Genomic DNA, 21,677 nt, shown 5'->3' on the forward strand with positions numbered 1-21,677 from the left:
TTTTAAGACATGGTTACTTTACATGAGGGTGGCTTTTGCTGCATTGGAAGGAAAATGAGGTTTTGGGGAATATGCTGCAATTCTTGGATCGAGTGTGTCAGCAGGTAAGGCGTTGAAAGGAAAGCACAGATCATATATTAATAAGGATATGAGATTTAATTCTGCCTTCAGTCAGATGAGTGCAGGTTTAATAAGTGGAATATTGCATCAATCCATTTGTCCTAGTGCTTTAAATACATACAGCAAAGATGCAATTGCAGTTACGAGTCTGAAGTGGGTTTTGACAGCAAATATCAGCACATACCTCTTTCTCATGATCTATGATCTCTTTGTTAGAATCAGTAACCTGCAAGTGGCAGAAGGGCTTCACACAGACTGCTGGGAAGCGTCCTACAAACATACTATAAGAAGCTGGAAAATGATTAGTTAAAAAATTCAGGTGAATCATTGGTTTCAGGTAGTAAAGATGAATATCTTTAAACACAAAAATTTCGCAATAAGCTGAGGTTTTTTTCCATTATCCATGGGACCCTCCCACGCCTGGACAGACGATCGCATTGCTCCGCTGGGTGGGATTTGTGGCAGATACCCTCTGATCCTCCTTGGAGTCCTTGTCCCCTTCTCCCAGCTGCCCCAATCCTTGCCCCCCTCCCATCAATCTGCTCCCTGTGCCTCCCTGTTCTCTTTCTCCTTGCAGGCTGACCCTGAGCAGCTCCTGCCTCGACAGCATCAGCTCAGCAGCTCCCTGTTTTCAGAAATTGGGGAAAGAAAGGCAGAAGGGAAGGAGTGGAAATCAAACTTTCCACTGGAAATTACTTTGTAAGGCAGCCACATCCCTTCTGCTGGTGCCGGGAGTGTTCGGGGGTTGCTGTCTCATCGCTGCCAGGGTGATACTCCGCAGGGAGGCAAAAAGAGGAGTCACTGCACCGATGTGCAGCCCCGAATGTAATCACAGCATCTACCGGGAGCAGGACAGTGGCCAGGTTTGCTTACGATCTTGTGTGGACCTTGTGAGCAGCCTCGCGCGCTCTCTGAATGTACAGAGCGAAGGGTTGGCTCCTATATCACGTGTGTGTAATTTGAAACAAGAAACTGCGTCTTTTTCACAGAACGGACGGCGGGTTTTTCTGCTCTTTTGGCCACCGTCTGCATTCAGGCATTCTCAGAATAGGAGTAACACTGAGTTTACAAAGCCTTCCCTTGAATCGTCCACCAGCTTCTATCTTACGGAGTTGTTTCCCATCTCCCATCAGCTTCTGTCTCACCGAGTCGTATCCTGCTTTCTGAGCAGGCTTCTGGAAGCACGTTGTCCCGTAAAAAAAAAAGCAGTTTTGGCTTATATGACTCCAAGGTTTTACACAAATCTTGACGTGGTTCCTGAACCTGAAAGATCACAGGGAGGTCTTATGGTGGTAGCTAAAAAACATAACCCCGTCTCTGCCAGAGCCGATGCCTTAGAGCAGCGCAGAGATCTGGATTTAGAAATTAAAATGGCTTGGAATTCATTAAAATTTATGGAAGCTGGGGTGGCAACCCCAGTCCACTTGGACCCTCATTCCACGTTCCTTCCAGGAAGGAACGAGACCAACTCTGAGCACTCCCGCTGGCAGAGACTGATCCATTTGCTCACATTTCTTGTAAAGCTTTGTTTTTTTTTTCATAGAATAGATTCATAGAATGGTTTGAGTCAGAAGGGACTTAAAAGCCCATCCAGTTCCACCCCCTGCCACAGGCAGGGACACCCCCAGCGGGATCAGGGGCTCCAAGGCCCATTCAACCTGGCCTTGAACACCTCCAGGGATGGGGCAGCCGCAGCTTCCCTGGGCAGCCTGGGCCAGGGCCTCCCCACCCTCATCGTGAAGAATTTCTTCCGAAAGCCTCATCTAAATCTTCCCTCTCACTCCATTCTCAGCCAGCCTGTAACTGTGCTTGGGATTGCACTTGATCAAAGGGGGTCACACTTGATCAAGGAGGGGTCACACTTGATCAGAGGGGGGTTGCACTTGCTCAATGGGCCCAGGTGCGGACCCTCGGCCTGTACAAAGCCTTTAACAGGAGGAGCCTTTGGAGCAGGTTCCCTTCTCCCTTGGGGCTAACACCAACCCACCTCCACGGCCGGTCCCCACCGCTGCCATCGCCGCTTTAAGGCTGCACCGGCGACGCGCAATGGGTGCTCCTGGGGGGCGGAAGGCGTGCACCGCCCCGCGCGCTTTAAGGGCCGCGCGGAGCCGCCGTCGCCGCTTTAAGGGGCGCGGGTCGGGGGCGGGGGGGGCGTGTCCCGGCGGTTCCCGCGCGCGCGCCGGCGCGCTCCCGGCCTGCCCCGCGCCCGCCCCGACCCGCCCCGTCCCGCCCGGTCCCGCGGGCAGGCGGCGAGCCGAGCCCCCTCCGCCCGCGGCCGAGCCCCTCCGAGCCCCCTCCGAGCGCCATGGGGGGCGGTGGCGGCGGGCCCCGCGCGCTGTGCCTGGCCGTGCTGTGGCTGTGGCTGCCCGGGCGCGGCGGCGGCGCCATGGACGAGTGCGCGGAGGAGCGGAGCGGGCGGCCGCAGCGCTGCATGCCGGAGTTTGTCAACGCGGCGTTCAACGCCACCGTGCTGGCCACCCACACGTGCGGCGCGCCGGCCGAGGAGTACTGCGTGCAGACCGGCGTCACCGGCGTCACCCAGTCCTGCCACCTCTGCGACGCCGCCCAGCCCCACCTGAGCCACGGCGCCGCCTTCCTCACCGACTACAACAGCCCCGCCGACGCCACCTGGTGGCAGAGCCGCACCATGCTGGCCGGCGTGCAGCACCCCACCGCCGTCAACCTCACCCTGCACCTGGGTAAGCCGCCCGCCCGCCCGAGCCGCGCGGCCTGCGCCGAGAAACAAGGGCGCCCGCCCGTGTCGCCCCGACGCGGGGAAACAAGCGCGCCCGCCCGCAGCGTTTTTCGGGGGAGTGGGTAAAGATGCGCCCGCCCGCAGCGTGTTTGGGGAGTAGGTAAACATGCGCCCGCCCGCAGCGTTTTTCGGGGTGGGTAAAACCCCGCCCGCCCGCGCCGCCCCGAGGGGGGGCAGCGCCAAAGCCTTGGGGGATGAGATGGGGGCGGTGAGAGGGGTCCCTGCTTGGGCTCGTGGTGTTTAAAGGGGGTGTCACTCAGCCCTGGGGGCAGCTCAGGGCCCGAGCGATGGGATCCCAGCTGGGTTCACTTCATCTCTCCTGCTTGTTGTCTTGCAGGAGCCCCACTGGTGTCTGTGTGGCGCGGGGGCCTTACCACTCTCATAGCTAAGAAATTCCTCCTTGTGTCCAGTGTAAATCTGTCCCTCTCCAGTTTATCCCCACTGCCCCTCGTCTTATCACTCCAAGTCTTTATAAACAGTCCCTCCCCAGCTTTCCTGTAGCCCCTGCAGGTCGTTAGACCATTCCCAGGGTTTCCTTTGGGATAGCGTTGTGGCTCTCGCTTTATTTAGTGGGCGAGCTTTTCTTTTCCTCTCTTTGTTTATTTAAACTGCCTGGACACGGAGAAGAATTGGTTGGTTTGGAAGGACAAGCTGGTCAATGAGAAGCTAGACCCACAGTTTGCATCCTCACGTCCTTAAATGAAAGTTAAAAGCCTCAGTGTAAACATCAGTTTCTGTTCAGTAGCCAGGGAGCATCTCCTGTGCAAGGACAGGCTGAGAGAGTCGGGGTTGTTCAGCCTAGAGAAGAGAAGGCTCCATGGGGACCTTAGAGCAGCTTCCAGGACTAAAATGGGCTCCAGGAAAGCTGGGGAGGGGCTCTTGGTCAGTGAGGGCAGGGACAGGGCGAGGGGGAGTGCCTTTAAATTGGAAGGGGAAAGATATAGATTAGATGTTAGGAAGAGTTTCTTCACCATGAGCATGGTGAGGCTCTGGCACAGGTTACAAAGTGGCTGCCCCATCCCTGGAGGTATTCAGGGCCACACTGGATGGGACTTGGGCATCCTGATCCAGTGGGAGGTGTCCCTGCTCATGGCAGGAGGTGGAACTGGATGATCTTTAAGGTCCCTTCCAACCCAAACTATTCTGTGATTCTATATTCTTAGCGGTGGACTTGGCAGAGTTGGGTTTACGGTTCGATTCGATGATCTTAGAGGTTTTTTCTGACCTAAACAATTCTGTGATGTGTATTACTTCTGTTCTTGAGTCTGTGCATCTGCATGTTTAAGTGTTGGAAAAATAACGTTGCTGTGATATTTTGGGAAAAACCATTCCCGGGCTTTGAAGATATGAGCGCGTTTCTTTGAAGAGGAACGACTGCATCTTTAAGATGCCGCAGCGTTGCAATCTGGTCATTGTCAGTCGCTTGGGTTTCAGGTTTGTTTGCAGCCTCTTGTAGCTTTGTGAATTTGCTCCGATGTGTTTGTAGACTGGAGTGCAACTTTTTAAGGAGAAGCTGCCTACCTGGCTTTTAGATATTTGAGTGTGTTTTTTGATTTTTTTTTTTTCATTCCCAGTTAGGTTTTTAGGTGGAGTATTTGTAGTGTAAAGCCTTTTAGGAATGGAAAGCTTGTTATGGGCGTGGTAGTGGTGAGTTTTAAGAAGACCTAACAGCAAAAGCATTAAGCTGTCTGTGCACGTGCTGTGCAAGCAGTAAATATTCCTGCTTGCCTTTGTATGTATCGCTGAGCTCGTTGCGCGTCCAAGAGCCGTGGAGTACCAGAAAGTGCCATTTTAGCCTCAAATGACCCCAGCTCCTCAGCACCCTTGCTCTGCTCTACTCTTGTGAAGGCTTCAAGCCATCTGTGTGTCTGCTGTTGGATTTTGTGTGCCCCCTGAGCTGTTCCCTGCAGTCCGCGGGACGCTTAGTTACTGACAGCAGTAAGAAAGTAGAGGCAAAAGCTCCACAAGTATTTGTGTACTCAGTAGGATGTGAACTCATTCTGGGACACAGAGCCCTTTTATGCAGTTATTTCTTTGAGGATTAGGCTGTGTGCTCCAACCCATGTCCTTGTTAGATGCCGCAGTCGCCCTTTATTTGTAAAAGCACTGAGATCCTAAACGGTCTGTGCTGCTTTGCATCCATTCAGGAGCTTCAAGCATGCAAATGCTGCCTTGTGCTGAGTTTTTGGCAATTCAGGATGTTCTGGGGAATGTCCAGCGGGTTTGGTCCATGTAGATCAGCGCTGTGTTTTGGAGGAGCCTGCAAAAGGTCAGTGAGAACCGCGGGTCTGTTGCCGTTGTGAGAGTGACCTGCAGGGGTTTCTTTGAATCCTCTTACAACTTGCAGCTTAAAACAACTTTAAAAGACTTTAGTTTTGAGGGTAGATGCTATCAAAGGGCTCAGTATAGAAAAATACAGCGCGAATCACTGAATTAAAGGCTCAGATCCCTGGGGTGTTTGGAAAGGAGTCCTGTACCCAGAAGTCAGGGTGCTCCCTGGGGAAAGGGGGATTGGGGTAGTTACCTGTACGTGCACAAGGAACATCTGGAGTTATAAATGCTGTTTCACTTTGTATGAGAGTGTATGAGTGCCCCTCAGTACGAGGCCTCCACGCAGAGGCTTGGAGACATCAGTTTACAGCTGTAAATCGGGAGGAGCTGAGCCCATTCACAGGGTGGTGTCTGGGTAACTGGGTTAGTGGGCGAGAGGAAGGGGAGCATCACTGTGTCCTTTCTTCCTCTTCTCTTCAAAGCTTCCCTTCGCTTCCCCCGTTTTGCAGTTCCTCTGGTGGAATTATTTCTAATTTAGACTTGATGCAACCAATCTTTTTTTCCCCCAATGTTGCCCTCCCCTCGTGTTCCTGTATATTCCAGGAATAAGGGACTTGGAGGCAGCGGTGCCAGCTTTTAAATAGAAGATGGAAGCTGAGGCATTATGGTATGTAGTTAGGTCTCTGCTTTTTTTTGAAGCTGGAGCGTCAATGTTATTTTTACAGTCCGTACTGTTTGCTTCTGCTGGGAGCACTGGGATAGTCCTGTCATCTCCCTGGTGCTTTGTGTGCATACGTTTTAGCCCAGCTTTGCTATTCAGACCCCTAACGCACCAAAACAGAGCTGTGTGCTAAAGAGTCTCCTCTGAGCACCAGAAGAAGCAGAAAAGAAATAGCTTGGAGGTCCATGGAGCATATTTATGCTGGGTGGTGTTGCTGGGCTTGCGTTGTTGCAGATATATCGTTTTTTGAGAACACACTCACTGCTTCCTTCTGCAGCTCTAATCTCTGTGTACTTTCTGTTGTTTCCATTGCTGCTACATGTTTTTTTTACCCACTTTAACGTGTGCCTGCCTGTTCCCTTCCCAGCTGGCCCTGCTACAGTCACCTCTTATTTTTCCCTGACACTTCTACTCTTTGCCTGGGTCTCGGTTTCAGCTATCGGGATCCCGGTGTTTTGTTCCTCGGACAAAGAGGCAGCATCCTCAGCACGCTGGTGGCTGTGGAGCGGCCCTGTCTCCACTGAGAGCAGCTACGCTTCTATCCACAAGCCTGCAAGCTAAGAGCAGGCTGGTCTGGCTTTCCCTCCCCACTGCATCTCAGCAGGGGTGGTGCCAGGGGCTGTGCTTGACTGACGATGCTGGTGAGTTCAGGACAATGTGGTAGGCAGGAAAGACCAATTCCCACCTCTTCTCCCATTGCCTGGGAAGAAGAGCTGGTGTTTGGTGCTAGAATGCAGCCCTCTGCTAGCCATCCATCCAAGAAGAAAAGTGATATTGCTGGTTGCCTTCCTTAAAAACATGTTGGCTGTGTTTGCTGCTTGAAGTGTGGTTAGAGCTGAGTGTTCCTGCTCTTGAATTCTTCTGAAATCTCTACTGTAGACCAGCCTAGAAACCTGTGTCGCCAAGCCTGGTGGTGTCTTGAACGTGTGAAATAGAGGAAAACTTGTAAAAGAAAAAACGTATTGCCCATCTCCTTCCCCTCCCTCTTTTCTAACTGCTCAGTCCTTTATTTGGCTTTGAGCAGAGCGATGCTCTTTGGTTAAATATACTTTGTCCGCAAAGCGTGGTTTGGGGTATGACTGCCATTTGAAGGCATTTACAAGGAAACCCAGGCGAGAGGCCAGTTCTTCTCTTTGGCTTCAGTTTGAGGAGCGAGTTGTTTGTACCAGGCGAGATTTATTTCTTCAGTACAGAGAAGCAGCTTTCTTTTTTTGAAGGGAGGGCTATAAAACATGCCTTAAATCAAGTACATAGTTTGTGCAAGAGGGATGCAGAGAGTCGCTTTGTTTTATTTAGCACAGCGCAGTGACACCCTCAGCTCTCCAGTTTATCCCATTAAGACTTTACGAGGCTGTGGTTCATTGCCTTCCCTGGGAACCACCACGGGGCAAGCAGGACCTGCGCACGTGAAGTTTTGCACAGCATAACCACAACGTAAAAGCTCTCAGAAATGGGAATTTAGGTGTTGGGAGAGAATGTTTCTGGCTCTCGGGCTGGTGTGACGGCTGTGTCTTGAACCCAGCCCTGCTGCAGTGGCTTTGCCATGGTATTTGTGGAGCCCTGAGGGGACTCTATTTTAGTTGTTCTCACAAAGGCTTGATTTACATTTTGCAGGTTTTGACAGGAGCAGTGAAGAGATCAGGGCTGTTAATGGCCAGCAGTTGTTCAGTGCAGTTATATAAAGTCACTTTAAAGCTCCTTATCACTTCCTGCATACCTTTTAAATTCCCAGGTTTTCTGTAGTACCTCCATTCTGTGTCTTCCCTGAGACGCTGATGCCCCAGCGTGACGCCTTTGCACTTATTTTGGGGGACGGAGAGAGCTGGGATTTTGTCGCATTCTGCTGCAAAACCAGCTGCTATTTGTGATGCTTGCCTGGAGTTGAGTGGCTGGGAGGATTAACCGCTGGTTTTGACACACTCAAATACTTACTTTTGTAGGTTTTAACCTTGGAAACTGTCGTTTGCTGCTCAGAATTGTTAGCTTGCCGAAAAGTTTGGCTTATTCAGTAGCATTAAGTAGCATTTCTCTAATAGCTGGAGGCTTTGGAAAGCTTTCCTGGCCTCTCTGAGTGTGCAAGTGAAAATCCCAGGCTGCTTCTTCCTACGGAAATGAAAAATGGGATTTATCTGCAGACAACACGTAGAGAAAATGATTTCCAGCACAGATGCACAAGATGGGAAACTTGGATCTCTAGTTCACCGTAATTCTTGAAAACAGGACCATGAGCATTGTCCTTAATCATACGGCCCTTGTTAGACAGAGACCTCCTGCTTGTGTCCTCGGGGCCCTTATTCATCACTGGCTGCCACCGGTGATGCTGTGCTGAGTGATTGCATGCAGATCACTGTCTGCTTCTATTTCTACCTGTGAGTTAGCTGGGATACGAGGTCTGGTGCGTTAAACTAAACTCATCACAAATAAAGTCACCGTCTCTGGTTTGTAATAACTTCTGACAGCTTAGCCTGGGGCTGCAGCCCCTCTCGCAAGCTCCTGCCCAAGAACAACTGCTTCAGCCTGCTTTTTCTGAATCTCTGAACTACTCTGATTGGAAAATAAGATGAGTTTCAGAGTCTCCTGATAAATTGCAGATGCTTTCCTGGATTTGTTGAGGGCTGTTGTAGTTTTCCCCCAAGTACAGAGTAGCCCTGTGTGTGTGTGTTACACCAGGCTTTACAGGCTCCAGGCAAGGGCTGGATGTGGATGCTTGTGTTGAGGACCTGTGTGTTTAAAACTTCGTAATATTAGGTCCGTCTCTTAATGCTAAGCCCTCTGCAAAGAACATGCTTGGGATTGCTGTCATGATCTGTAGCATCCCTTGAGTAGTGCAGGGGTTTTAGCGGCGCTGCTGGTAGGACTGCGACGTTGGCTGTCAGTGTCTGCAAGAGGTTGGGGACAGCTGCTAACAAAGCAACTGTGCCCTGAGATTAGAGAGCTGCTTCCAGCAGACGTGCACGGTTGTCAAATGGGACCGGGAATATGGAGCTGTGAGGCTGCTTTTCGTAACGTGCCAGGCTGCAGGTCACCTTTGTGGGTGTTTTAGATACTTTGGAGGTCAACCGGGATAATTTATCAGATTTCCTGATGTAGAAGCTTGGGAAATGGTGAAAACTTGTCAACCGTAGAAAGGAACGGAAATGACAAAGTAACTTCATTTAAATCAAATCAGCCTCAGTCTTTAATCTCTTTTCTACCTGTCCAGCCCTATTTGAAAGATCACTAAACATAGCACCCCACACCCCCTTTAACTGTGACCAGCTCCTTTTACGTTGTTCAGTGATCTTCGGCATTTTGGTTTGAAACTGGGCGGTAAAACGCTCCTGGTTTCTGTGCTTCTACTTGTTTTAGATATTCCAGTGTGATATTCATCAAAGAGCTGTTCCCAATGGTAATCACGCCTGCAGTTCTGACACAACACAGCTGTGCTCAGCAATGGAGAATTTCAGAATTTCCTCTTTTAGAAATAGCATCCAAAAGCTATTATTGGATTTTTTTTCTGCAGGTAGGCAAACTAGTACCATCTTGCACATGGGAGGTAGGCTTCCATGTAGCCCGAGGGCTTGTTTGCACAGTTGAATTGGGGTTTTTTGTTCTGGAGGAAGAAAATGTAGATAATTTTAAGGTGTTACTAGAGCTGGTGTATTGAGATCTTGCAAAGACCCTGGGTTTGTGGGGTCTTGGGTCAGATTTCTGTAATATTCTCATGTCTGTTGTAGACTTTGAGAGGGAGAATGGCTGTCCTGGCTGGGCTTTGTAGAGGGTTCTAGATTTTACAGGAAGTCACTAGCCCCATAGCAGTGGGGTAATCCTCTGATTATCAGGGGCTTGAGATGCTGCTCATCTGGGAAGATCATGGAATCACAGAATGGTTTGAGTTGGAAGGGACCTCAAAGCCCATCCAGTTCCAACCCTACTGCCATTGGCAGGGACACCTCCCACTGGATCAGGTTGCTCCAAGCCCCATCCAACCTGGCCTTGAACATCTCCAGGGATGGGGCAGCCACAACTTCCCTGGGCAACCTGGGCCAGGACCTCCCCCCCAACAGGAAAGCATTCCCTCCTAAGATCTTATCTCAATCTCCCCTCTTTCAGCTGAAAGCTGTTCCCCCTTATCCTATCCCTGCCCTCTCTGATTGAGAGCCCCTCCCCAGCTTTCCTGAAGCCCTTTTCAGTGCTGGAAGCTGCTCTAAGATCTCCTCAGAGCCTTCTCTTCTCCAGCCTGAACAACCACAACTCTCCCAGCCTGTCCTCGTACAGGAGATGCTCCAGCCATCGGATCATCTTTGTGGTCTCCTCTGGACCAGCTTAAACAGATCCATGTCCTTCCTGTGCTGAAGCCCCTGGTGCTGAATGCAGGGCTCCAGGTGATGTGTCACAAGAGATCAGGCTGCAGGACTGTTAAATGGCTTTTGATGTGGCAGCCAGCCCCTACCAATGGGCTGAGGTGGGAAGGAGGAAGGCTTGGCCCTTGCATTGCCCTTACCCCTTTGCAGTGGAAAGATCAGCTGTATCTGAGGGCTGTCATAAAAGAAAAGAACATCCCTAAAACCTGCCAGGCTTCATAATCTGGTTTAACGGGTGTTCTTCCCCAACATGTGTATGTTCACTTGGGCAGTGGCTGACTTGCCCGTGGTTTGCCCAAAACACTCATTTCTGTGGGTCCTCCAAGGCCAACAGAGCACTCTGGAGTTTGGGATTAATATTTCTAACTGTATTAAAAGATAATGTGTCTGACAGTCTTGAAGCGAATGGTTGCGTTGAGCTTCTTCAAGAGGGATAAATCAACAGTTTTTGTGGTGCTTTCTTATACTGCACACCCTGTAAGTACAGCATTAGCTACACGCTCTGAAAGGCACGGTTTGGGTTGGGTTTACCTCCTACTGATGTTACTGGAATGGAACATCAGTCCCTTCTGGAAAGCCTGCCCTCCGATGCTTCTTGGTTACGTGGGACTGCTTGACCGGGTAAAAAGAAAATGTTCTTGTCCTGGGTCTTCTGTGGCTCGCTTCTGAAGAGGGTGGTTATTTATAGTTCTTTCATCTGCAGTTCTTTACATCCTGTGGGATTTTGCAGTGGGATTTTCTTCCCAGCAGCCTGCGGGGCTGGTCCCTGGGGAGCCGCTGTGAAGAGGCTGCCCTGCCTGCTGCCCCTGCCTCCCAGCTCCTGAAAAAAGGGTTTGTTTGTGGGGATCCAGCGTGTCCCACTCTGCCTCCTGTGATTGAGGTCCAGGGGTTGGCCCCGCAGCCTCCTTTGGTTTTGGTAGAGCAGCTGGTGCCTTCCTTCCAGCCGCTGCTTTCTCTGGCTGCCTTCATGGGTCTCCTGGGTCCCGCTCTCCTGGCTGGAATGACGTAGGAGAAGCAGTTTCTCAATGCTGAATCAACTGCTTGATGAACTAGTTGAGAAGCTGATGCTTAGGGCTGTGGCTGCTCTAAGCTTGCAGATCTCCTGCCTGCTTAATTCATGTTTTGTGTTCCCTCTTTCTTTCTTCTTCTTGCTACCTGGGGGGGTTCCTTGAGGAGGGGTTGTGCTGCCGGGATGTCCCAGCGGTTGCTTCTCAGCCTGTGTGGGTACGGTCACCGCTCCTGTCGCATCGCAACCTCCTGCGCTGGCTGCTTTAGCTGTGTCCTCAGACGAAAGGCTGGCGGATTCCATTCTGATCAGACCAGCATGGGAGAGGCAAATTCAAAATTGTGAAACGCTTACTGTGATAGTGTAGTTTCTTCTCTTTTGCTCGTTGAGGCCTGGGGAAAGAAGCAGCGCCTCGTTGAGGGACAGTTGTAGGTTTTCCTGAGTTGAAGCCTTTACTTTGTCATTAAAAACTACTGGTTTTCGCTGCTGATTTCCATCAGGGTTATGAAGAAAATGCACGAAGCGAAGCATGGACTAACGACGTTTGGGGCTGTGAGGATGGGGCAACTCCTGCAGGGTGAGACATGAACTCTGAATAAAGCACCATCCCCACCATCATTGTGTGGTGTCTCTGGAGTGTAATCTGGTTTTCTCCTTGCTTTGCCTCCCTGCCTGCTCCCTCCCCTGTCCCCTGCCCCGCTGGGATTGCCGCTGAGCTGGGAGGGGTGCGCGGGGCCAGGATGGCTCTTGGGTCCCTCCATCTGTGCTCTGCAGGCTTGAGTTAACTGATTAAATTACTGGCATTACATGAGTCACCGCTCTTCTGCTTTCGGAGTAGGGTGGCTCTGCATACATCCTGCTGGGCGCGCTGCCCCTTTCTCACACCCTCCCTTGTGCCGGGGGTGAGCGGGGCTATCCCTGCTGCCTCCACAGTCGGGACAGCTAAACCCCAATTCCTTCTGGAACAAAGTGTGGGTTGGTTTGGAATGAATGATGAAAAGGCGAGCTTTGCCAAGAGCTTCATGGCACTTTAGGGAAATAAGGGCCTTTTTTAGTTGTATCGTAACTGTTACGAAAAGCCGTCTGCTTCTTTTTGGCACTTTGTCTGAAAGCATCGCACGTAGGGAGCTGCAGTGCCAGAGTCCTGATTTCTGGTTAGGAAGGGAAGCTTGTGGTTTTTGTCAAGGGTTGATGTTTCAAATTGTGGAAACAACTAATTGCCTGACAGACCCACAGCTCTAAAACCACAGTTCTCTTGCAAGTGACCTTAGTTTCTCTTGTCTGTCAGTATCCCAAAAAAGCAGGAATAATGCTTTATTCCTGTTTCAGAGCTAAATTTCTTTATATCAGAGAATTGAGGCCATTGGATGAATATGCTGTTGGAAGTCACCAGTGTAGGTGGTGAGGGAATGCCTGGCTGGAATTCCGCAGGATCAGACTGTATTGTTCGTCTTTTCCTGGCAAGTGGGCAGCAATAGCACTTATGAGTTTGGTTGACTTTAAGGTGTGTTGGTACCTAGTGGTGTATGTTTAGAAATCTGTTTGTGGTGTGAAGCCCTTGGAAGGACAGCAGAAGATTCCCCAAGCTGATTTTGTTCCCTTTCTGTGCTTCGATTCTCTGTTCAAGAAAAGCATGGAAGTAATCCTGGTTCTTTTTTATTTTGATGATAAATAGTGCTTTACTCCTAATTCATATCACCTTCCCATGGTGTCTGAAAGTGCCTGGAGCAGCTCGGATGCAGCTGCAGTGCTGGCTGGTCGTCAGTGGAGGTGGAGACCTTCGGTTACAGCCCTTGCAGAGCTCCTGTTTGTGTCAGGGAAGAACTGGCCTGCTTCTCTGGTGCACGTGAAGCAGGTGTCTCTGGTCTCTGCACTTTCTAGCTAAATAACACTATTCCAACAGTGCTGTCATCTCAGCCACTGACGCAGAGCTTTGCCTGGATGCTGTTGCTGGCTGTTAGATGGAAGAGGTTGTGAATGTTTATAGGAATCTCTGTTTATCCTGTTGCAAAACCTCATACCCACCGTGTCTCCTCGTTAATTTGTCTGTGAATTAATCACCTTTTCATGTCATCCGTTCGGTCTGTTTTGCAGCTCCCAGGCTGTGGCATGGTCTTTTGTGAGCTGCATGGTGGAAAATTAACATGCTGCTCTGGTGGTTGGGAGGGACCCTGTCTGCCAGCCTTTCTGTCACCCAGGTCCTGCTTTTTTGTGATTTTTATTGCTACCACTCTTAAAAAGTCGGCATTCACTTGAAAACAGTGGGAGGGAGCGATACGTGTCTTGAGAGGGTGATCCCATCAGTGGGAGTGGTATTGAGTGCTACCATAGGCTATAGAGAAGGGATGTGGGAAGAGAGGTGGCGGAAGGAATGGAGCTTGAAGTCGTTAATCTGTATCATTAGTGCTGTGTACCAGAAAGTTTATACTGTGCCTGGCTAAATCGCATGAGCCTTTGAAATTTGCAGCGGTGCTAGCAGCCCCGCTGGCTTTTGTCCTTCTTGCAAACACACAGCTGCCTGGTCTGGGCATCCCCGCTGCGCCCTCTGCCCAGCCGCAGAAAACACGGGGATCACAAGAGACCGGCTGGAAGAAACCTCAAGAAAATGAGTCGGTATTGCCTTTGGACCCATGGAGGATGTGAAAGCGTGGAATGTTGGGTTCATGTCTCTGTAACACGAGAAAACTTTTATCAACCCCTTCTGAGGAGTGACGCGTGTCCAGACTTGATTAAGAAATTCGCTGGTAGTAGTCCAAGAGGCAGACGGAGCGTGTGCTCCCGTAGCTGTATGTGGTCTGCAGAAGGGCTGGCTTTGTTCAGGTAGTTGGGCTTGCCTGCTCAAGGGAAGCTTATCTTAAACGTACAGAGTCTATGAGCTTTTGCTTTTCTCCTGCTGATGTTGTAAAGCCAGCTTTCGGCACAGGCAACTCAGCAGAAGAGGTGATGGATTGCAAAAGGGTTTGGGTGGGAAGTAGGCGTGTGGATGAAGGTTTTTGATATACTCAAATACTTGCCATGCATCTCCATACAGTTTTTATCTTGCCCATCTGCTGCTTTTTCCTTTTCCCCCAGCCCCAAGGCTTTTATGCTGACAGTCGTGTTTTGGGTTCAGTTGCTGTGACAACAGATTACAAGGCAGAAGTGTTTTGCATGCCTGGATCGCACGGTGTCCTTGCAGAAGCTGTCCTGAAGCTCTGTAGGGTGCTTAAAATTTGGGAGGCCAGGAATGAAGGTGCGGCTTCACGGTATCTCAAGGTAGACTGGCTTCTCTCAGCCCTGCCCACTTCCCCACAGCTAGGGGCAAGCAATCATACAGCCCTTGTGTCAGCTTGCTTAATTAAGTCCCAGCAGCTAATTTGATGGAAAGATAACCTCTTGGTGGCCTTAATGATACCGGGATATGCCTGGGGGAGTCGAGGTGCTGGTTGGTGGGAAGGAGGCACTGGGGATGCACAGCCTGGGGACAGGGATGGACTGACACCAGTTACAGCCAATTTTAAAAACCCCTAAAAGGTTTTGGTTTTTTTTTTGCAAGGATCCTTGTGATAGAGAAAACTCAAAGTAAGGAGTTGAGGTTAGGGGAGGCTGCCGTGGGCTTTGAAAGCTCAGGCTTCTGTAAACGGAAGGAAATGAGCAATCTGAAATTTCCACTTTTGTGCCTGGCGCATGGATGCAGCTCATTAGTTGAAGTAAGAAACCTGAGGAAAAAGATTGAGAGACTGGGGAGTGTTTCTGGGGGAGGATTTTCATAGAGAAGTCGTTCATGTATGTATTTAAGTTAAAACACTGAATTATTGTTGAGTTTTAGTTTATGCAAAATGTCTCTGTTTGGAGATTCAGCTGTCCTAGCTTGTTTTAGCTGACTTTGCATAAGCAGGAAAAATGAGATTTGTTTTTCATAAAATTAATAACCCATTAAAATAAGTAGGCAAACCGATGTTTATGCACCTTCTTGACTCTCTTGGAAGCAGATTCAAGGGCAAGAGATTGACCTATAGTGGAAAAACACTTGATAAAACAGTCCACTGGTTTGTCTTTTTTTCAAGCATTTTATCACAAAGAATTGTCAAAAAGACCCATTGTGAATCTCCTTTTCATAAACAGTGCTGAAGATTAAGATGCTGCATACCAATGCAATTAAATGTATAGGCTTACTAATTTTCGAGTTAATAACACTATAATGACTTTTCTTTTTATGCCTTGGACTTCCCATAGTGATGGAGGAGATAGTCCAAGAAGAACTCTTGTGCCGTTGATATTCATTGCATATGTAAGAGTTAAACATGCAGCCAGAGGAGAGAGGGTGACTGAAGTGTCTCAGCACTTTGAGTTAATTACTCAAGCAGCTCCTGCAGAACTGCTTTTGAAGTGTCAGGTTGGCTGGGCTGACGTCAGCATTTCTTTTGTTAAAAAACTTCCTAAGAGATGAAAAGTTGGCGTATGCGTCTCCTAGGAGGAGGGTTTCCTGCAGGTTGGCTGCCTGTACAGAGCTGTAGAGCTGCTCTTGCAGCAAGCAGAGTCAACCGATGAATGGTGATAAACCTTCGTAGAACGTAGATGTAAAAATGTTTATGCCTTGTGTTTTGGTGGACAAAAAAGGGCTCTTTGGCTCAGCAAATGAGCTGTATTCATTAGTCCTAAGGAGAGGTTGGGTTTTTTTCTTTTAATCAACTTTCACCTACTTGCTTAATCTGCAGGTGCCTAGAGTTTAGCATACCCGAGGGCTTTTCTTACAGAGGTCTCCCTTTGCTATGTATCCTGCCCACACAGAGATAAAGATGAGGCAGAAATCCCCTGGAGCGATGCATTTTTGCATGGGTATGCAGCAGTTCCTGCCCAGGCGACTCTTGCTGGGAGGATCCAGGTGTCTGCCAGCCTGGAGCTGCCTCTGATGGGCTGGGAAGAGGCACTGTGATCACCGGAGAGGTGTTCAGGTTGTGGGGTGCTTGGGCAGAGCACCCACCGAGGTCACTTCTGTGTTATCCCTGCCAGGAGTGGCCGACAGCAGAGCCCAAGGACAGATGCTCTGCTGTGGGATCACCAAAAGCTCCTTTGCAAGTGCAAGTTTCATAGCAGCACAACTTTGTCCTTCCCCTCCTCTCCTGTTTGGGGAAAAGGTGGTGAATAGTCAACCTCTTCCTCCCCAGATAATGCTTGAAAGCCATCCAAAATGGGATAGGTTTCAAAAGCAGCATGAAGTCACTGGGGTACGTAAGCCACAGAGTCCTGTTAGGGGTTTGGGAGCACTCAGCCCTTCCTTCCTGCTGGGAGGGAGGCTGAAAAACCTCCAGACCATTTTGGTTTTGATGCTAAACGCGTGGTTTCCTTCCAGCACGGTGAGTTAGTGACGGTTTTGGAGCGGGATGCCTTTAGCCTGAGCACAAGCTGAATCCTGCCAGTGAGGCAAGCAAAGGCACGTTTGCTAAAGATAGCGTGCACACACGAGCGTAGTGCAGGGAGGGTTTAAGGTGCTCTGTGAGTGCTGGGATTTACAATGCGATCTTAGGCATCCTAAAGAAAATGAAAGGGATCAGATATATCTAATTAATAATAAACTACTTCAGGTCAGTTTTATCCTTTACAGCACCTATTCTTCATGGCAGCTGTGCCTGATGACCCTTGTTCCATCACACAAGCATATTCTGCGTCGACCTTTGCATCAGACTCAATGCTGTCATGTGCTGTTGTGCTCCCAGGTGATGTGGCATCAGTTTTTGGCATCCCTCCTGCCTCTCTGGCTGGCATAAACTGATGATTCAGTCATCCCTGTAGCACATTTGGGCTGCCTGAGGTTATAATTTGTGCTCACACTAGCTGAACACCCCCTGAATTTTGTTCAACTCTTTTAATTGTGCTTCCTTTAGATTTATTAAATAGTTGTACTTTGCGTAGATGGAAAATGTTAAAAATAGACGTGCTCAGGACATGACTGTTGTGTTGGTGTTGACAGGTTTGCTGGAAGCTGAAGCATGCCTTGTATTTTAAGAAGTACCAGGTTTTGGAAGGGGTTACTTTCTTGACCCCACACTGAGGAGCTGCTGTTAGGAGCTAAGAAGAGACCATCTTTTCCATAAATCAGGTTTTTTGTGTGCTGCCATTTGCTAGGTAGTGCGATTATTGCAAATAATAACCTGATCTTGGGATTTCTGAGGAGTTGTCACCTTTTGTAATTAAGAGGCACCAGCTGCAAAGCTGGTTGGTGGAAGAACCTGAATCACATCTAATAGACTTTTTACTTTTTGGTACAACTCTGCTGCTAAAAATCTTTTTTCCCCTTGTCCCATTGCTGTTCAGGCAAGCCCATACATGTAAAGAAATAAAGCATAAGTGGTGATATAGGGGAACTAATCATAGAATCACCAGGTTGGAAAAGACCCATCAGATCATCGAATCCAACCAATCCTATCAAATACTAAACCATGCTGATCGATACCATGCAGCAAGTAAGTTATCTGCGATTTGCCTCTCCTCAGTAGCTGTAACCACTGTAAAAATGGAAAGATTTTTTCAGGAACCCCAACTTTGCTGAGCTTGCCCCAAACCAAAGGCAGAAGAGAAGGACCTTTATTTGGTGGGATTCTGTAGCTACGGAGTTGTGTTCCCAAATATAAACCATGAGCATCTCTGGCAAGCATGATCGCAGGGGCGAGGTTCCCAGTGTAAACAGTACATGAAGTGATGGAGAGCAATTTCCTGAGCCTCCTGTCTCGAGCTGGCTTCTTTAGAGGAGCAGTCAGCTGTTGGTATCTGCGTTTTGTCATCGTGGAAACCCAATGGTGACCACACGGATTTTATTGCGCCCTTGCCGATCTCTTTAGCAGATACACAGCCTTATCTCAAGCCTGCACAGTGCTTACAAGGTATTATTCTGTACCCAGCTGTCTCTGGGGCAGCTGGGAAAGCCATCTGGAACTTGTGTGGAACTGCAGTTCTGCAGGGCAAACAGAAGCGAAAACTAAAAAGCTGTGAGTTTGTGGTGGGTGTGTTTTTGTTTGTTTTTTTTTTTAATCTTCCCTAAAATGATAGGAATAAGGGAGGATTTTGCTGGAGTTTGGGTTTTTGCAGCATAGGGTTTACTCCTTTGCGCCAATTTTTTTCCTCCTTTCCTCCTCACGTGCTCAGGATTCCCTATGATTCAGTAGGATCATCTAATCTTCAGTGCCCAGCCCAGCAGGGGAATGTGCATTTTGATAAGGAGCAATGAATGGTGCTTCCTCACCCAGACTCTGAAGAATCCCAAAAGGAGCTCATACGTCACTGGGAGGATGCTCAGCTCCGTGGAGCTTCGTTACCTTGCGCAACAAATGGTTGTAGTGATACAACGAGATCCTAAAAAGTGAATACAAAAAAAAAGCTTTATAAAAATAACTGGCTTACTTCATGCTGCTTACTGTTCTTTGCCTTTATTCCAAATGTGCAGAGGTTTCTTGTGTCCTTGGCTGTGGTAGGTGTGTGGGTTGCACCCCTCCCCAGCTTCGCACGGTGTGTAGCTGCATTGCCTTCAGAGCGAGCGTATATGTCTACGCTCAGTCTTCAGAGACCTATGGTGAATATTGCCAAATTATTTTAATAATTCTGGTGGCTTGTAGTTGAGCAATGGTAGTTTCCAACTTCCTTTTAGAAAAAATAATGGGAACTATAGGGTTATAGTGGGTTTTTTGGTGAGAAAAAGCTGCTGTGCTCTGAGGCTGTTTGGAGTTCAAGTCAGTAGTATGCTTCTAGAAGCCTATTTTTCTTTTTTAAGTTTCTATTTATCCTTGTGGTTGTAAGTTAGGAAATATTCACTGTCATAGGTCACAATATTCCTGTGCTAAATTTGGGAATATAGCTGGCAGCTTGCTTTTTGCCTGGGAACGTTCTTGTCAGGTTGGTGTGGAAAGCTTTAGCTCCTTGGTTGTTGGGGAAAGGGCCTCTTGGATTCATTCTCTATTTCTTCTTTTTAATTATTTTTCTCCCTTTTTTCTTCCACTTCTTTTAGACTCCTTCAGTGCCTCTTCCACTGTCATGGAAGAAATCAAGACTCAAAGTATACTTGAGCTGTCACAGCTTCTTGGTTTTCGAGGCCGTTGTTTGTCTTGCCTCTTGTATGCGAGGCTCCCTTTCCTCTTTGTGTTTCTCATTGTTTTCTGCCAAACCCCTGTATTTCAGAGCCACTTCCTGCGTGGGAATCTCCACACAGAGGGTTGTTCTTTCCTTCTTGTGTGCAGCAGAGGCACAACTGTGCAGGGCATGAAATTGCAGAAAATGAGGAAAATCTGTGAAAGAGATCCAGGGGTTTTCTGTGTTTCTTTCCAGCTTTTTGCATATAATTATTCTGTGTTTAAGAAAAAAGAACCCAAAACCTCACAGCAAACAAAACAAAGTTTATTTATTTATTTTTTCCCCCTATGGGATTATAGCTACTGAAACTTTTTTTTTTTTTTAGAAGACAAATAAGAAACCCAAACCCAGGGATTAATGGAATTCACCTGACTGCTTGTGCCTGGACTTTAACTGTGCTAAACGATGTGGCTTCTCTTGCAAGGCCAGGTTGAGTGTGGCTCTGAGCACCCTGATCCAGTGGGAGGTGTCCCTGCCTGTGGCAGCGGGGTTGTAACTGGATGATCTTTAAGGTCCCTTCCAGCCCAAGCCATTCTATGATTCTAACCCCTCTTTGACGGATTTACACAAATAAATCTTCTGTATCTATGTATAAAGAGTTGACCTACAGATTCATTGTTGAATGGCTGGCCAGAGAAGTAGAAGGTTGTGTGGAGAAATGTGTTGTTTGTGGTGAGTGGAGGTGTGTTTGATGCAGAAGAATGGACAAGGGAGCCCGTGTGAGGACTGTGCCTGGCAGGAGCAGCCGTGCCGATCCCTTTGTGAATGCAGTGGCTTCCCCAGCACCAGAGGGAGTAGGAATCCTGTGGGGATTTGGGGAACACCGAGGTCTTTTCATGCAGCGTTGCAGCTCTTCATTATCCTGCGCCTTTCAGCCTCTGGCCTGGACAGGCGCACACTCTCCTGGGTGGAAAACTGGTTGGCTGGCCGCGCCCAGAGAGTGGTGGGAAATGGTGTGAAATCCAGCTGGAGGCCAGTGACAAGTGGGGTTCCCCAGGGCTCAGTGCTGGGTCCAGCCCTGTTCAATGTCTTTATCAATGACCTGGATGAAGCCATCGAGTGCAGCCTTAGCAAGTTTGCGGACGACACTAAGCTGGGTGGAAGTGTTGATCTGCTGGAGGGTAGGGAGGCTCTGCAAAGGGATCTGAACAGGCTGGACCGCTGTGCAGAGTCCAGTGGCATGAGGTTTAACAAGGCCAAGTGCCGGGTCCTGCATTTGGGGCACAACAACCCTAAGCAGTGCTACAGACTAGGAGAAGTCTGGCTGGAAAGCTGCCTGGAGGAGAGGGACCTGGGGGTGTTGGTTGACAGGGACTGAAGCGGAGCCAGCAGTGGCCCAAATGGCCGAGAAGGCCAATGGCATCTTGGCTTGTATCAGAAACGGCGTGACCAGCAGGTCCATGGAGGTTCTTCTCCCTCTGTACTCGGCACTGGTGAGACCGCTCCTCGAATACTGTGTTCAGTTCTGGGCCCCTCACCACAAGAAGGATGTTGAGGCTCTGGAGCGAGTCCAGAGAAGAGCAACGAAGCTGGTGAGGAGGCTAGAGAACAGGCCTTATGAGGAACAGCTGAGAGAGCTGAGGGTGTTTAGCCTGGAGAAGAGGAGGCTGAGGGGAGACCTCATTGCTCTCTGCAACTACCTGAAAGGAGGTTGTGGCGAGGAGGGTGCGGGCCTCTTCTCCCAAGTGACAGGGGACAGGACGAGAGGGAATGGTCTCAAGCTCCAGCAGGGGAGGTTTAGGCTGGACATTAGGAAAAAAATTTTCACAGAAAGGGTCATTGGGCCCTGGAACAGGCTGCCCAGGGAGGTGGTTGATTCACCTTCCCTGGAGGTGTTTAAGGGATGGGTGGATGAGGCGCTGAGGGACATGGTTTAGTGTTTGATAGGAATGGTTGGACTCGATGATCCGGTGGGACTTTTCCAACCTGGTGATTCTATGATTCTGGCTGTAACCTGGAGATGTCCTTGTGCATGTGTGAGAATTTGGGGGAAAAGAACTTTTTCCATCACTACGAGTTGCTCTGTGTCTGGAAGTGGTGCATGCAGCTTCATTTGCAGCTCTGTTTGCTCCAAACCTGAGTTTTTGTCGGGGAGGTGGGGGCTCTCAGTTGTGTGCCTCCTTCCTAACCTCCTGAAAAGAGCAGAGCACTCGTGGTTTGAGGAAGCTTTGCCAGTGTAAGCATTCTTGGTTAAAGCAGCGTATCGCTAGGAACACTTCTGGCTTTAAAGCTGGAAGAAGAGAAGTTGGTCTGGATGCTGTCGCCTAATAACTGTTTGTTTATTTGTTTGTTTGAAGTGCAGGCCTGGATTGTGGAAACAGGGTTTGAAGTTCTTGATCTGACGCAAACTGGTAGGGAAGA

At 49.1% G+C, this 21,677-nt stretch overlaps 1 protein-coding gene across 1 annotated transcript in view; it reads left to right on the forward strand.

Moving 5' to 3' along the window:
- Positions 1-2,352: 2,352 nt before the first annotated feature.
- Positions 2,353-21,677, forward strand: part of LAMC1 (laminin subunit gamma 1) — a 64,876-nt gene continuing 45,551 nt past the window's right edge. The window contains exon 1 of the mRNA XM_069862310.1: positions 2,353-2,819. Within this exon, the coding sequence (XP_069718411.1) occupies positions 2,426-2,819 (394 nt within the window). The 5' untranslated portion in view covers positions 2,353-2,425. The remainder of the gene's footprint in view (positions 2,820-21,677) is intronic.

Source organism: Phaenicophaeus curvirostris, chromosome 8 (genome assembly GCF_032191515.1).
Source record: "Phaenicophaeus curvirostris isolate KB17595 chromosome 8, BPBGC_Pcur_1.0, whole genome shotgun sequence".
Taxonomy (NCBI): Eukaryota; Metazoa; Chordata; class Aves; order Cuculiformes; family Cuculidae; genus Phaenicophaeus; species Phaenicophaeus curvirostris.